Source organism: Ylistrum balloti, unplaced genomic scaffold (genome assembly GCF_031769215.1).
Source record: "Ylistrum balloti isolate Yb309-2 unplaced genomic scaffold, AGI_CSIRO_Ybal_v1 Utg371226, whole genome shotgun sequence".
NCBI classification, from domain to species: domain Eukaryota; kingdom Metazoa; phylum Mollusca; class Bivalvia; order Pectinida; family Pectinidae; genus Ylistrum; species Ylistrum balloti.
In genome coordinates, this window is record NW_026782664.1 from 154119 (window position 1) to 171667 (window position 17549).

General features: G+C 36.4%; 2 protein-coding genes across 3 annotated transcripts; one reads left to right on the top strand and one right to left on the bottom strand.

Moving 5' to 3' along the window:
• Positions 1-245: 245 nt before the first annotated feature.
• On the bottom strand, positions 246-12601 carry LOC132561576 (uncharacterized). 2 transcript variants are annotated; one of them, XM_060226263.1, is made up of 11 exons: positions 12523-12601; positions 9558-9632; positions 8886-8939; positions 8363-8441; positions 7589-7758; positions 6257-6362; positions 3883-4053; positions 3381-3416; positions 2349-2463; positions 1667-1753; positions 246-969 (listed from the first exon to the last, which is right to left on the bottom strand). In XM_060226263.1, exons 1-11 carry the CDS (start codon positions 12573-12575, stop codon positions 845-847), a joined length of 1071 nt encoding a protein of 356 aa, XP_060082246.1. In that variant the 5' UTR covers positions 12576-12601; the 3' UTR covers positions 246-844. The 2 variants fall into 2 exon arrangements, with proteins under 2 accessions (XP_060082246.1, XP_060082247.1); XM_060226264.1 differs by lacking the exon at positions 12523-12601 and adding an exon at positions 11909-11945.
• A 341-nt stretch (positions 12602-12942) lies between these two features.
• LOC132561575 (eukaryotic initiation factor 4A-III) lies at positions 12943-15897 on the top strand. The gene is made up of 2 exons (XM_060226262.1): positions 12943-13894; positions 14622-15897. The coding sequence occupies exons 1-2, from the start codon at positions 12943-12945 to the stop codon at positions 14879-14881; spliced, it is 1212 nt and encodes a 403-aa protein (XP_060082245.1). The 3' UTR covers positions 14882-15897.
• Positions 15898-17549: the final 1652 nt, after the last annotated feature.

Consider the following 17549-nt stretch of genomic DNA (forward strand, 5'->3'; position numbering starts at 1 on the left):
CAGAGCAGATTTACACTGTTTAAAATGTCTGGGTTTTCCCCAAAATGAGTTCGTTGAATTGAATAACTTTGATCCACTTTCAAGGGTCTCAGTGGCCAAATGTGCTTAAATCATCAAAGGAATAGAAGACTTAAAAATGAGTTTTATGAATCAGACTTCCCTATTGCTAGTTTTCCTGTTGTTGAAGTTAGTTTCATTGGTCATGTTGTAAAGAAAAGAAAAAGATCTTGGCATTTTCCTTTTTTTTATTTGATTTAAATTACACAGACAACTTTTAACAACAAACATTTCCAATGTGTAAATGTGTCTGTAGATAATCTTTCACAGAGATTTTTCAATAAATGACTTAACACTGATTTGGTGATCTGCTTTGGGCAACCTCTTCCTGGTTGGATGATCTGCTTTGGGCATTTTTCTTCCTTAATACTTATCTATAACGGTCAGAAATATAATGAAGTTCACTGATATGAAAACACTTACACAATGAATGAGCATGCTGGTCTATACGCACAAACACCAATACTTTTACAAATTATTGACTGAATTTGTAAATATGATGGTCCAGGTGCTTGCACTATTTCATGGATTTGTGCTGACAAGTTTCAGTCATAAATAAATATTTATGGAACAAGACGAAAAAAATCCCCATTGAGTATTAAACCATCCTGAGAATTCTGTCGTCTGCTGTGATGTTGATAAGTTAAATAATGTGATAATAGCTGTTTATCCTGGGATATATAATTCTCCATAAGGCTAACCTTCTGTCTTATGTATGTATAGAATTTCCCTATTGACTTCTGTGATGAGGTAATACATTCATTCATACATTGTTCATTGTCAAAAATCATTCAAAATCTGGCACATCCGGGAACGTACAGCCAGATCGCTGGATAACAAGGTTTGCTGCATAGTTTCCACACTTCACACATTTAGCCTCACTTTCACCTTTCACTAACTGAGCAAGGTAACCTGAAAAATCAAAACAAAAACTGAAATATTGACTCGCCTCATGATATTCAAAATACAATCCTAACTTTGCATTCCTGTGGTAAAAATCCTGGTGTCATATTTGTATCCCCAAGTATCCAAATACCAATTTTCCAGTCATCAAAAATTTTTTCCCTGCTTCTGTAGCATTATTTTTTTGAGGGGATGTTTCCCTTGGTTCACAAATTTACACAATCTATATAGGGAAACATCGGCCCAGGGTTTATTTTGCCGACACATGAAACATTTTCGCAGTCTTATACTCACCCTTAAATTACCATATACCTTAACTTTAAAATCAAACTTTACCCTACCTTTCATCTTTATTTACTCAGCCTTTTATTTTCATGTTAAACACAAAGGAAAATGAATGAAAGTTAAAAAAAAGTTTCATTCTCTTAAGTAAATATTCTCAGGATGACTGCTAGAGAATCTGCCACAGATATCAGTACAGGTATCGTGGGGCCAATAGAAGTTATTCTTTCTCTATCATTCTATCGTTAACAGATTTTCTTGAAATGGTAAAGTGATAGTATCCAGGCAAATTCACTTGTCGTCTCAGTCAACTACAGATACTACAAACACGCCAAAAATGCTGATGAGGAATAATGTCAGGATATTTTGATGCCTCCCTTCCGAGGGAGATAAGAACATCTGATATGTGATCGATTTTATTTACCTCCTACAAAGGCATCTCCTGCTCCATTGGTGTCCAGGATGTCCTTAGGTTTGATGGGAATGACCGGATATTCTGTCACTTCACCGTCTGTACAAACAAACATCGTTTACAAAACAAACACTGCAAGATTTCCGTAGGAAGGCTATAAATTAGGTGATTCTTACATCAACCAAGAGAGACATATAATGATCTTAACAAGGAAGTTAATATAGTCATTCACCACTGTGAGATGTAGACAGAAATATCTCTAACACAGAAAAAGGCTATTGGAAAGCTACAAAGAAATTTAATTTAAGACTACAATCCGATAGCCATCCCTTTTATCTGACCAGACACAAAATTAACCGTTAAGAGTAAAGGGACACCTACATTTGATATCTGAGAGTGATGACCACAATCCTGGGTTCTAGTTACTCATCCTTGACCACAAAGACAGAGTCAGCCCATTGCTTAGTGACCACTACCATTGGGTCTAGTTACTCACCCTTGACCACAAAGACAGAGTCAGCCCATTGCTTGGTGACCACTACCATGGGGTCTAGTTACTCACCCTTGACCACAAAGACAGAGTCAGCCCATTGCTTAGTGACCACTACCATTGGGTCTAGTTACTCACCCTTGACCACAAAGACAGAGTCAGCCCATTGCTTGGTGACCACTACCATGGGTTCAAGTTACTCACCCTTGACCACAATGACAGGGTCAGCTCCCTGAGTGATGACCACTGTTCTAGGTTTATCCTTGTTATCTTTAGGTAAGGCTGCAATTTTCTTTGCAATTTCTTTCCTGTCTGTTGTCTGAAAAATTCAGCAAAATATTCATATTTTGACCTGTCTCATAGTTGAACCATTTTTATTCTCCTAAAAGCCCATGCCTGGAAATAAGTGCATCCTCGACTCTAAGCTAAAAGTGGTGTATTGGCTCAATGGGCTGGATTTAGATAAATACAGAAGTAAGACATAAAGAACTATTATACAGTCTAACTTTATTAATTTGAATTAGTAAAACTTTATTTACCTGCTCAACTCAGAGTGAACTCAAACGCAATAAATACATCTTCACACTAAGAATATGATTTCCTAAATTTTGATTACAAGTAAGTCACAACTCCTAGTCACGCAGAACTTTCCTGCACAGCACTGGTCAGAAAATCAAAGGACATTGGTTACCAGTGGGTAGGTAATATTGAAAAGGTGTCAAGTGTAACATTTGTTTTTAAGTGTTATGTTGTACTGATGATTGCTTCTGTATGACCTGTAGTGCTCATTAAATATTTTCCACTACAAGGACATTCCAACTCGGTGATTTTTGTGTGAAGTGTGTGTTTTATCCATTTTTGTTTCTGGTTTGAAACTTCCATTTGTTTACTGCAAAGTTTAATGAAGTTGTGTATCTTTTCCTATTTCGGTGGAAATTGGTATGTGTATTGCTGAATCAATCACCAAAATAGCCTCATTTTTGTTTGCTTCTGAATGCTAAACATTATACATATTTTTACTGCAAAATTTGAAAATCATTTACTCGGTTAGACTCTCTCTACTGATATTCGAATACTCAGATAACTCGGAGTCGTTGGGCTGTGAAAAGACTTGGAGTTATCCGAGTAGTTGAGTCTTTTCACAACGCGACGACTTTGAGTTAACATAGTTGGACTGTATATGTACCAAATCTGCTGAAGATTGGGATAAAAGCTTTAACATTAAGATCAACTTACCCCAAAATCATGTTCTTTAGCAAAAGTGTCAGCTTCCTGTTCAAAAAATGATAAGTATCTGTAACTCTATCCACCAATTATGGTTCTAACGAGTGTAAACAGATCAGTCATTCAAGATTAGTACATTTAAAACATAAAAATTTAAAGCAAGTTCTTAGAAATGGACATGTATTGCTAAACCGTTCTGTAGTCGATGAAAGGTGACTGTTGAAAGAACTCATCAGAGCAATTTTTAATACACTTTCTGTCCAGTGTATATAGGTCAGATATTATGACTATGAGCCTATTGGTTCTTAAGAAGTCAATAATTTAAAAGGTGATGCTTGACAGATAGATGCCATGACATTGCAAAAGTTCAAATCCAATTACAGCATTGTTTCAGTATTGCTCTTAAATGCTTTTTATCTTGCTGAACAAAAAATGTAAAGAATTTTGGGGTCAAATTCTTTTATCGAACCACTGACAAAAAATCACTGTAGAAGGAAATTCTCATACAACTTACCGTTTCATTGCCAAACAGAATGTCCACATAGGGCATGACTTGCATCATGGGATCTTTAAAAAACTGGCAGAGGAATGGTGCTGATAAATTTGTAGTGAACGTCTTGCCCTTTTCTCCGGAGTGTTTCGCGATTCTTAGAATGGCCGAAGGACAAACCGTGAGAGGGAAACCCTAATCAACAGAAAACGAAAACTCCATCAAATAATTCACCGAGCTAACTTAACATTTGTTTAGTACAATTGTTGGCTTCTGCTTAATTATACGCTCAAACTCCTTCATATAATATACCCAGCTAATTAAATACACATCAAGTACAACTGTAGGGTACAGACTAACTTGTACTCTCAAACTCCATTATCAACTGGAGCTGTAAATCTCAGACCCAGCCCCTAAAGTTTCAAGTTGATTCAAAATGGCCATCCAGAGCCATCTTGAATATCATTTCACCCTTAACTAAGACAGACTTCAGTGAGATCTTGGTCAACATCACATGATCTGTATTGGTTCTGTGTACCTTTGATCTTTGCTCTTCTTTCCGCTTCTACATTCAAACACCATGATCATTTTTCTTTGATAAATACCAATAAAAAGCTGAAATTGTCGAAATCCAATGAAGTCTCATCTATGATTTTTTATATCCTATCATTATGGATCTAGGGAAACCTTCGAATCAAATTTGATTAAGATCCACCCAGTATTTTGTTGAAAACTCTTCTCGAAATATAGTAATGTCAATATTTTACAATGAAAATCAAAGATGGATACCTGATGTCTAAAACTTGAAAAGGTAAAATCACAGAGACAAAGAACTCTTCCTCCCAGGAGTTTTAGCAAAAGTCATTGAGGACTTCTGAAGATAACAAGAATCCTTGAAGGACAGATCAATAGTTGAGGGGCTACAGGTAGGTCACTAACAGACAGGCTACAGGTAGGTCACTAACAGACAGGCTACAGGAAGGTCACTCACAGACAGGCTACAGGTAGGTCACTAACAGACAGGCTACAGGTTGGTCACTCACAGACAGGCTACAGGTTGGTCACTAACAGACAGGCTACAGGTAGGTCACTAACAGACAGGCTACAGGTAGGTCACTTACAGACAGGCTACAGGTAGGTCACTAACAGACAGGCTACAGGTTGGTCACTCACAGACAGGCTACAGGTAGGTCACTAACAGACAGGCTACAGGTTGGTCACTAACAGACAGGCTACAGGTAGGTCACTAACAGACAGGCTACAGGTTGATCACTAACAGACAGGCTACAGGTTGGTCACTAACAGACAGGCTACAGGTTGGTCACTCACAGACAGGCTACAGGTAGGTCACTAACAGACAGGCTACAGGTAGGTCACTAACAGACAGGCTACAGGTTGGTCACTCACAGACAGGCTACAGGTAGGTCACTAACAGACAGGCTACAGGTAGGTCACTAACAGACAGGCTACAGGTAGGTCACTAACAGACAGGCTACAGGTTGGTCACTCACAGACAGGCTACAGGTAGGTCACTAACAGACAGGCTACAGGTAGGTCACTAACAGACAGGCTACAGGTTGGTCACTCACAGACAGGCTACAGGTTGGTCACTAACAGACAGGCTACAGGTAGGTCACTTACAGACAGGCTACAGGTAGGTCACTAACAGACAGGCTACAGGTCACTCACAGACAGGCTTGGTCACTCACAGACAGGCTACAGGTAGGTCACTAACAGACAGGCTACAGGTAGGTCACTAACAGACAGGCTACAGGTAGGTCACTGACAGACAGGCTACAGGTTGGTCACTAACAGACAGGCTACAGGTTGGTCACTGACAGACAGGCTACAGGTTGGTCACTAACAGACAGGCTACAGGTTGGTCACTAACAGACAGGCTACAGGTTGGTCACTAACAGACAGGCTACAGGTTGGTCACTAACAGACAGGCTACAGGTAGGTCACTAACAGACAGGCTACAGGTTGGTCACTCACAGACAGGCTACAGGTTGGTCACTAACAGACAGGCTACAGGTTGGTCACTAACAGACAGGCTACAGGTAGGTCACTAACAGACAGGCTACAGGTAGGTCACTAACAGACAGGCTACAGGTAGGTCACTAACAGACAGGCTACAGGTTGGTCACTAACAGACAGGCTACAGGTAGGTCACTAACAGACAGGCTACAGGTTGGTCATTAACAGACAGGCTACAGGTTGGTCACACACAGACAGGCTACAGGTAGGTCACTAACAGATAGGCTACAGGTTGGTCACTAACAGACAGGCTACAGGTTGGTCACTCACAGACAGGCTACAGGTTGGTCACTAACAGACAGGCTTGTACTAGTAGGCTAATAGTACAGCGTGGAGGAATATTATACATTTAAGTACTTACAGAGATATAATAGTATTTGGCCTTCTCCACAAGATTCCAGTTCTCCTCAACATCCAGATGTTCCTCTGTGAAACAGTTTGCAGCAGCCAGATTAGCACACAGAGATCTGTGATATAAAGAAACACAGGATATGGAATTAACCAGCTTGCAAACATGTTCAGTGGCACCTGTATACAAACACATGCAAGACCTGTAGGGCTGTCATTGTACATGACCAGTAAAAGTAGCCATTTCTTACAGCCCAACAATTGCACCACACAATAGATGACAAGTATCACAACAGGTACAGTCATTCATTTATATCACCTGATGACTGAAGGTTTGTTTGTTTGTTAAGTTCATTGCCCTGTGAACAGAGAGATTCATGTTAAGGAGGAGTCTCTAGTAGTAACTAGTGGCTATCTTAGTAAACAACACACAGAATGATCGTTAAATGTCATTCAGAGTAATAAGGGTGAAGAGTCTTGTCCAAGAACAAAGAGAATACATTTTAACTGACTGAGCTGTCGTGGGCCATGACCAGTAATTTGTATGGTATGGCAGATTAAATCTAGATAACCTCCCCTTAACTTAAACAGCTTTTAAACTTCTGTTCCTCTGTTCCTAGAGGTCCTTCTTACCCTAGAGATGCCTTTGACCCTAGAAGTCCTTCTTACCCTTGAAGTGCCTCTGCCCCTAGAGGCCCTTCTTACCCTAAAATGCCTCTGCCCCTAGAGGTCCTTCATACCCTAAAGGTGCCTCTGCCCCTAGAGGTCCTTCTTGCCCTACATGTGCCTCTTCCCCTAGAGATGCCATACCTTTGGTTTATACAACACTATACAGATTTAGATCAGTCAAAGTCCTTCATATTAACATTAACATCCAATGACAAGGCATGTTACTTATCCACATGGGCTTATCTTTATTTCCCTTTCCTTCTGACTTCCTCAACATCAGCCATCTTACCAAATAATCACTATTCCATTTTAAGTCTAAAGACCTGACCCTTGTATACCTTTTAATGCTTCCTTTATTTGGGGTGTCACACAAATTTTCACTTCAAATTGTTCCATTTGTGATGTATTGATTATCTTAAATTCATATTTAAGTTGTAGGATACTGTAAACTCCTGTGTTTTTGTGGGACACCAATTTCATTGTTTTTGATGAAGACTTATTTAAATAAAAAGTACTGAAGAATTTGAATGATACTAAACACACATTATCATTTCCTTAACAATTAATTGATTTGTAAACTAAAAATATTCACAAAAATCCACAAAAATAAAACCCCCACAAAAATAAGTGATAGCAGTGTATTCTAGTCTTATTATTAATTGGCACACTGTAATACCTGCTGGTGCCCGTAACGATGACGGCACATGTGCCAGTTGGCTCCTTATCTGTTTTCTGATATACAAAATTGACGTTGTCATTCTTTGCCTTTTCACACAAAATCTTGCCGTACTTGTCCTCATTTATACAGCCAAAGTATGTTGTAGCATTTGGTTCTCCACAAAGCCACTAAAAACACAATCATTATGCCAATAATCTGATATTCTCTTGTTATTTCAAAGTCAAGAAATTCTACAACAGTCTGTCTCCACATTAAACCATCATTATAAGTTCTTGACTGCAATAAGCAGAGACAGCCAATTCATTTACTGTATATCAATTATCAAGGAAATTGAAACATCATAACAAGAGTAATGAATACAGAAAGCATCAGTGGAGGTATTAATGGAGAAATAATGGTTCTATCATCAGTCATCAATGATAGAAATTACAATTTATCATTCACTGGGTTGTTTGTAACAAAAATAAAAATTCTATCACTCGCTGAGACATTAATATCAGAAATAACCATTTTATCATTCATTGAGTCATAATTATCAGTAATAACAATTCTATCATTCACTGAATCATTGATATCACCATCATTTTGCATGCTAAGGATTATATAAAAGGGTTAAGTATAACAATTTTTGCCTCCCATCTTAAATTCACCCTCCTTTTTCAAGGACAAAAAGGGCAAAAATTAAATGAAAATGAAAATTGAACAAGGGTGAAAATTTCCCTGCATACAGTGTCATTCAAGTAATCATGGATTAAAGAGTATGATCATTACCTGAGCGATTCTGATGGAGTTGAGTGTGGCTCCCCCTGGCACATACTCTACATCAAATGTCTCAGTCATGTCATCGTACCTGTTCCCATGTAAAACACATTTCTAATAGAACACTTGAGTACACAGAATCCCAACATTTAATCTTCATGTTATTCTTAAATGTTTGGGCCGACTCAAACTGAACTAAGGGAGGTAAATCCTAATTAACTTTAGGTAAAAAATATACAGTAAAAGAGAGGTGAGTACTGAGTACATAACTACATATGGACTTCGATTTTGAAAAATTGTCCTAAAAACTGTTCAGTAAAATTTGAAACAAAAATGTTAAGTCTTTAATGTGATGAAATATGTTATACATATATAACTTTTTTTTGGTTACATTTTTCAAGAAAGTATGTCTTCTCTAACATTGCTATGAGAGACTTTGGCAAACTTGGACAAATCAAAGTATCTATTTAATCAGATATATCAAATCTGAATCTCACTACATATTAATGGTTGTCAACATTATTTCTATACATACATGCCCTTGTGCTTATCCTCAGCTAGGATGGCATTGTCAGCTTTCAAATCATACCTGTAAATATGACAAACATTCACCTATACACCAAGTGGAATATGTTCATATTGATTTACCAAGTCCTGAACTCCATCTATAGCTGGCTCAACATTATTTTAACACAATCACTTCACCACTTTGTGCATTATTTATCATAAAGTGTACACATGATTAATAAGAGTGTCACCTAAAAAAAATCTGTCAATTTCATAAGCTTCACTGAATATCATAACATCACACGACACAAAAATTTCTGACAAGTCCTTAATAGGAAACTGTTTCAAAATACCAGATGATGTTGAGTCATCAACTTATGTATATGAGAATTCATACATGAAAAAGCTGGTCATGAAAACAACTGTTACTTATAAATACAATTACCTGTGGCTCTAAGCTAATTATTCATAAACCCTAATACCAATTTTACTGCTTAGAAATAAATTATACATTCTGTTACATATCTTATATATTTTTTCCCAATCCTATTGAGCTCATTCCAAACTGCAATAACTCACTTTTCCAGGAATTCTGTATTTATTTATAGAAATTTATAGAAATAAATTATACATTCTGTTACATATCTTATATATTTTTTTCCCAATCCTATAGAGCTTAATCCAAACTGCAATAACTCACTTTTCCAGGAATTCTGTATTTCCCTGTACGGATATGTCCAATAATGGGTTTCCATACCCCAATAAACATCCCTCTCTGAAACAAAAAAAAACTAATACATAAATTTTCATAAATATATTATTTAAGTGCCAACTGTTTGTGTGAAACATAAAAATACAAATGTAAGTTCAAATAAGGAAATAAAAAAAAATATTTTATAAAGAGCAGTGACAGTATCTGTAACAGTATGTATTGAGGAGCAGTATTAAAAAACGTGGGAAAGTATCAAGGCTGTGAAATTTATCTTAATGTCTACCTCCCGGATTTAGTTTAAACTTGTGATAACTGTAATATAATTACTGCCAAGCTAAAAAAATGTCACAAAGTTTCAAGTTCAATGGCTTTGAATAAACTGCAGTAACAACCTTCAAATTTCAATATTCAAGATGTCCCATGCACAACCAGAACCTATGAATAAAATGTCTCAATCAGAATCTAAAAAAAAAAAAAAAACACCTGCCAAAATACATAATGGATACTGGTGGCCATCTTGAATATCAAATCATGCATGCTCAAATGACAGCAATCATAATTAGGATCCATACTGTGCGTATCCCTGAGATAGATGTAAAATTTGTACACCTCACACAGGCAAATGTCCCTAGGGTCTAAAGATTATCTGTCCAGTGGATCATCAGAGATTTTAAGTACATGTGTACTAATAACGTCCACACACTGGAAAGAGAGTACTGAATAATGTAAATGTGGATAACAATGCAGCACTTCACATTACCTACACATACACCAAATTGAGTTTAAACTTACTTGTGTGATTACAATTCTCAAAAGTCACAACTTATACCATCTGTAAAAGTTCATTTATATTACTTAAGGAGAAAAAAAACATCCCCTTGATATCAATGATTAACAAATAAGCATTATCAAAAGGTCGAGTCTGTCCTTCAGCTCTTACAATCTATAGAACACAAGATTTCAGACCTCTGTTATCTGTGTGTCTTACTGATAGCGACTGAACCATAGGTCAAAACTGAGACATGTGTAAACACAGGTTCACATATTCCAAAAATAATCACTCAACACATTTACTTTTTTTGATATTTTAATTTAGGTTTTTTTTTTATTTGACTTACTTTAAACTCAATATGCCTGACTGATACTTTTACTTGTGTTTATATCTTGAAAAAGGTTAACTGCCCCAGGATAAATATAAAATACTGAAACAGGATATCCAAAGGGAATTTGACACTGTAGAAAATAAGTTTCTGTGTAAAAACTTAATATCATTGCCATGAGTACTGAATATATTGTATAAAAGGATCTTTTGAAAAAAAAATACATACAAAAAAAATATATATCACAAAGAACTTTCTGTGTGAATCTAAAGTCTGCACTGGATAATTATTCAATCAATGAAAAAAAACTCAGATTAATAGTTACTGTCTAATAGAAATGGGAACCACAAATGATATGACCTATCGGTTCCTTCAACAAGAGGCCCCAGGGGCCTGCAGGTCTGCATTGGAAAATTATTCGATCAATGATGAATCAATTTATCATTGAATAATGAAAAAAAAATCAAATTAACATTTACTGTCTAATAGAAATGGGAACCACAAATGATATGACCTGACTGTTCCTTCCACAAGAGACTCCAAGGGCCTGCTGTGTTTACATGGATAATCAAGTAGTCATATGTGAACATGATTCCTATCTAATTACAAATATTTTCTTAATTCAGATTTAGACAATCCTAAACATGGGAAACAACACCCTTCTTTCTGTTTAGCTCTCAAAATGATTCACTTTACTGGAGTTTCTTTGTCCAGCTCATCTTTCCTAAAGATGGGAGGAGCTAAGTTGGAAATGAAGAAGGGGGAAGCCAGGCCATCAATCATTTAATTATATAAGTACACAAAATTGATGCTTTAACTTCAGACCAAACTATATAAAAACATCTGTATTTGTACAGAAGGAACAGACTCCCCCCCCCCCACACCCCCAAAAAAAGATCATCTTGATATTTCAACAGTTAATTCTGTTTCTTAGAGTGAAATGAAATTGTAGTTAAAGTAAGGCCATTTGTAAATGTTGATAACATGTTCTATTCAGATATAGATTTCTGTCTACTTTATCACCTATAAACAACCTGATCATGAAGAATTAGACATTATTTACCTGCAATGGAAAAATCTAAACTTAATTCAGTATTCACTCTTAAATGTAGTTTTTCAGCACAGCTAATTTAAATCAAATCAAAGATTTTAAATCTGCAAAAAAAATAACCCTTCAAATAGCATATTCACATGTTTATAAAACAATTTACACACGTTACAAGTTGTGTATAAACTCACTTTGCCATTTCCAGGTGTACACACTACTGCTGTCGCCTTACTAAGAGGTTGAGTCCTTGATGTATATGTGTATATATACCAGTGGGACAGTCTATTTTATCATACTGGGGCATCCAAACCATGGGGAACTGAAGGCGACATCAAACGCTTTCCATTTTTCATAAACCTTATAGTACAATTTGGCAATAATCAATCATATCATAAACATACCATACATTTGTTGTACATAAATATGTCAGACATTCATTTCCTTGACGTTAAATATAGATATATATTATTGTTGCTTTCCCCATTGCACCTCAATGGTTTATCCAATCAGATTGGTTTCCACACATTGCGGGACCATTTAACGAATGGACAGTTGTGTCTTCATAAAGAGACATTAATCGTAAAGTCATCCATCCGCCGAGAAATAAGTAGACTGTCTGAACAGGCAAGGTTGATGAAAAATAATCTTGCAATGCATGGAAACTGTTATGCAGTCATGCACAGTAGTAGTACAGACAATGCTGCATGCACTTTTATTTTCAAGTGTGACAAGTTGGTGTAATTGAGATAAGGCAATTGATTACCCAATCAGTAATACATTATCTGTCGTTTTAACACACTTTTACCTGATGGCGATCTTTGGTTTCTTCACCGAGGGTGCATCGCCGGTATCGGCCATTCCTTTCGCTTTCTAGATACACGCGTTGTTGTTGCCGCTTGAGGAGTCTAAAGGAAAAGGTGGACGGTTTCCGGAACTTATTTTTTTTCTGATTGCATACAATCTAGTTTTCCAATAGATGGCAATTCAAATATCATAATATGAATTAATGATTTTTTATTTGATTATATTTTTCTTTTTTTCTCCCAGAGAATTTATGACAAGTAATAAATTGGAAAAATGTATGAAAATGAAGTACGAAAAGATATTTTGAAAGAGAACATTGAAACAGGCTATAAGTTTTTGGTCAGCGCTATGTTTTGTAGGCATATATACTAAAGAAGGCATTTCAAACACCTGAGTGATAGGAATATCGACAAACGCAAACATGGCGGAAAGGCAGGATAGACGCGTGGTTCCCGATGATATCATGAAAAACATCGAATTTGAGACGAGTGAAGATGTTGAAGTCACTCCAACCTTTGATAACATGGGTTTGAGAGAAGAACTTTTGCGTGGAGTATACGCTTATGGGTTTGAAAAGCCGTCAGCCATCCAACAGAGAGCGATAAAACCTATTGTAAAAGGTCGGGATGTAATCGCCCAAGCTCAGTCAGGTACAGGAAAAACGGCTACGTTCTCCATGTCCATCTTACAGTGTTTGGACACACAATTACGAGAAACACAGGCCTTGGTACTCTCTCCAACAAGAGAATTGGCAGTCCAAATCCAAAAGGTCATCCTGGCCCTTGGAGATTACATGAATGTCCAGTGTCACTCGTGCATCGGCGGTACAAACGTCGGAGAAGACATCCGAAAACTTGATTTCGGACAGCATGTTGTATCTGGGACACCTGGGAGAGTATTTGACATGATCAGAAGGAGGAATCTGAGAACCCGATCAATCAAGATGCTTGTCCTGGACGAAGCAGACGAAATGTTGAACAAAGGTTTCAAAGAACAGATTTATGACGTATACAGATACCTCCCTCCTGCTACACAGGTTCTGCTGATTTCAGCCACACTGCCCCATGAGATTTTGGAGATGACGAACAAATTCATGACAGATCCTATCCGTATCCTGGTAAAGCGTGATGAGTTGACGCTTGAAGGCATCAAACAGTTCTTTGTCGCTGTCGAAAGAGAGGAATGGAAATTTGATACTCTCTGTGATCTGTATGACACTCTCACCATCACCCAAGCCGTAATTTTCTGTAATACAAAGAGGAAGGTCGATTGGTTAACAGAAAAGATGAGGGAAGCAAATTTTACAGTTTCTTCCATGCATGGTGACATGCGACAAGATGAAAGAGATGCAATCATGAAAGAATTCAGATCAGGTAAACCATTCTATATGAATTTTAAATATCCCAACACTCAGACAGGTTTCTAACCCTAGTAAATATTAGCTGCAATATACTGCTCAATTAGGGAGAATTTCTCTTTACCTTGTTTGCAAGAGTGTCAGGCTGGAAAACTGTAGGTGCTGGGTTTGAATCCTGGCGACGGCATTGAAATAAGTAATAAAAAGAACCTTATGGTGAGATGGACTTTGGCTTAAATGACTGAAATATATCGCGTTGATGAATCTTAAACATTACATATGTGTAATTGGTATTTCACAAGATTTATACAGAAGTCACATAGTTTCTAGTTCTGTCTTGTTTAATTTTGAGACCGATTAGAAAGTGGCAAAATTTTTTTTATTTAAGTATGGGTTGAGTAGGCCATTTTCCATCAAATTTATTGGAAGACCACAAATAAAGTTTTACTAATTTTTCAGGCCTCGATAAGAAATACACACAGATTGAATTTGTTTTCAGCTAAGAAAACTGCAATATTAACAAAATCAAAGTATTCTCCATTTATTTTCTCAAGAAACAAGTATGAAATGTAAAATAAAGTGTATTTTCTGGACATGTACACAGATTTTGATATGGCAATTCAACAATTTTGTGAAAAAGTTGAATAAAAAAACCACCTGTTTTGTCTGAGAGTTCAGATTTGGAAACTTAAGAACATTAGCATCATTGTTAGATTCTTATAACATTCTGCTGTCTGTTTCAGGAGCAAGTCGGGTGTTGATCAGTACTGATGTGTGGGCAAGAGGAATCGACGTCCAACAGGTGTCATTGGTCATCAATTATGATCTCCCCAACAACAGAGAATTGTACATCCACAGGATCGGTCGTTCAGGACGATTTGGAAGAAAGGGTGTGTCCATCAATTTTGTGAAGAATGATGACATCAGGATTTTGAGAGACATTGAGCAGTACTACTCAACACAGATCGATGAAATGCCTATGAATGTAGCAGATTTGATTTAATTTTCCAAATAATGAATATGATGAAAAAACTTGGTGGGTTTGGGTGGGTATTTGTCACTTTCCTGAAGCTTAACATTTGAGATAACATATTACTTACTAGACATCTGGTGTTTCAGATCGTATGGTTTCAAATCATAGATGACTGAATGTGTATTTTTTTGTTTACATGTCTTGTACTGGTAAGGTTTAGATTATTGTAGTTAAATGGCATGTGTATATCATACCTGTCAGCCCTCCCAACCTTCACCAAAACTCCTATGGATATTTATTCCAAATTATGGCTTTTGAAACTCGTAGGACAGTGAGTAGAAGAAGTTTTCCACCATTAATTTGTCAAAGGGAGGTTATAAAGTTTAAAATTTCACAAAACATTTTTATCTCTTAAGATTTGTTAAAATTGACAGGTATGATAGGTTTAAAATGATTCAGGTTATTGTAGTTCAGCTGTCTTATAGATTTATCAGTGTTCTATCATCAACTTCATTTGTATTATAGAGACATCATTCTGACCTTGATCATGTTAAGTTGTACATTACTATTGAATCAGTGCTTAGGGGAGCTGTAATCATACTGTAATAATTGGTATTGATACAAAGGACAGTTAGGCTGTAATCAGTTACTGGTATAATCAGTGATATGTACTGCACTTCATGGGCGTGACTCGCCCCTCTTAATTATGGAACAGCAGCAGAAGTAAATTCTGAGTTGTTTTAGTTAGTAGTTCAGTAGACAGTGCTTTGGATTGAAAACCGTATTTGAAAATTACTCTGTAAAAGTTTCAAAATATTTCACCATAATTTTATTTTTTGAACTCTTATCACTAATAATAAACAGTACAGAAAACAATAAATGATATTTTCTGTCATTTTGACTTACTTAAAATGTGGAATGAAGGATATTAATCATCTGAAACATATACAAAGTGTATTTTTCCAGTAAAGAATGAAGTACATTGTGTTTTTATGTGTCATATGTTCACAAACTTGTTTTATATAATTAAACATCATTCAATTAGTTGTTTGTCATTAGTTTCATTTGTTTTGGTACAAGAAAGTGTATTTTTACACTGGAAAGATTTTATAATGTCCACCAGTAGTCACTGGGTCTCAGGACAGGAGCATTCCATCAGACATTTTGTCAAGGGCATTACTGATACTAAATTTCACTTAATACCTAACTTTACTTTCTTGGGATTGTGGAGAGTTGAAATGAAATATTATGGCTTATTTTTCATTTTTATCAGAGAAAATAGTCACAGTGAATGTTTATGTTATACAAGGTGCATATTTATCTCGCTGGAGTCCAAGTCATAGCCATGTGTTGTAGTACAGATTGTAACGCAGTGTTCATGGTGGGGAATGAGGTGTTCCTTCTTGAAACACTAGTGATTTCTGTTGTGAGATGTATGTTGGTGAAAAGTTCTGTATATGGAGGTTTTTGTGATAGAGGAATTCCTTTATGGAAAGGTGTATTTCAGTGAATGGTTCCTTATAGGGAGGTTTTTATGATTGAGGAATTCCTTTAGGAAAGGTGTATTTCAGTGAATGGTTCCTTATATGGAGGTTTTTATGATTGAGGAATTCCTTGTGGAAAGGTGTATTTCAGTGAATGGCTCCTTATAGGGAGGTTTTTATGAGTGAGGAATTCCTTTTGGAAAGGTGTATTTCAGTGAATGGCTCCTTATAGGGAGGTTTTTGATGGATGATTATCTTGTGAAAATTGTATTTCAGTGAATGGTTCCTTATATGGAGGTTTTTATGAATGAGGAATTCCTTGAGAAAAGGTCTATTTCAGTGAATGGCTCCTTATATGGAGGTTTTTGTGATGGAGGAATTCCTTTTGGAAAGGTGTATTTCAGTGAATGGTTCCTTATATGGAGGTTTTTATGAATGAGGAATTCCTTGAGGAAAGGTCTATTTCAGTGAATGGCTCCTTATAGGGAGGTTTTAGTGATGGAGGAATTCCTTTTGGAAAGTGTATTTCAGTTAATGGTTCCTTAATGAGAGGTTTTTGTGATAGAGGAATTCCTTTATGGAAAGGTGTATTTCAGTGAATGGCTCCTTATAGGAAGGTTTTAGTGATGGAGGAATTCCTTTTGGAAAGGTGTATTCCAGTGAATTGTTCATTATATGGAGGTTTTAGTGATGGAGGAATATCTTGTGAAAATTGTATTTCAGTGAATGGTTCCTTATAGGGAGGTTTTTGTGATGGAGGAATTCCTTTAGGAAAGGTGTATTTCAGTGAATGGTTCCTTATAGGAAGGTTTTTGTGATGGAGGAATTCCTTTTGGAAAGTGTATTTCAGTTAATAGCTCCTTATAGGGAGGTTTTTTTTATGATGGAGGAATTCCTTGTGGAAAAGGGTATTTCATTGAATGGTTCCTTATATGGAGGTTTTTATGATTGAGGAATTCTTTTTGGAAAGGTGTATTTCAGTGAATGGTTCCTTATATGGAGGTTTTTATGAGTGAGGAATTCCTTCTGGAAAAGTGAATTTCAGTGAATGGTTCCTTATAGGAAGGTTTTTATGAGTGAGGAATTCCTTTTGGAAAAGTTAATTTCAGTGAACAGTACCTTATAGAAAGTTTTTTGTGATGGAGGAATTCCTTGTGGAAAAGTGTATTTCAGTGAATGGTTCCTTACATGGAGTTTTTTATGGTAGAGGAATT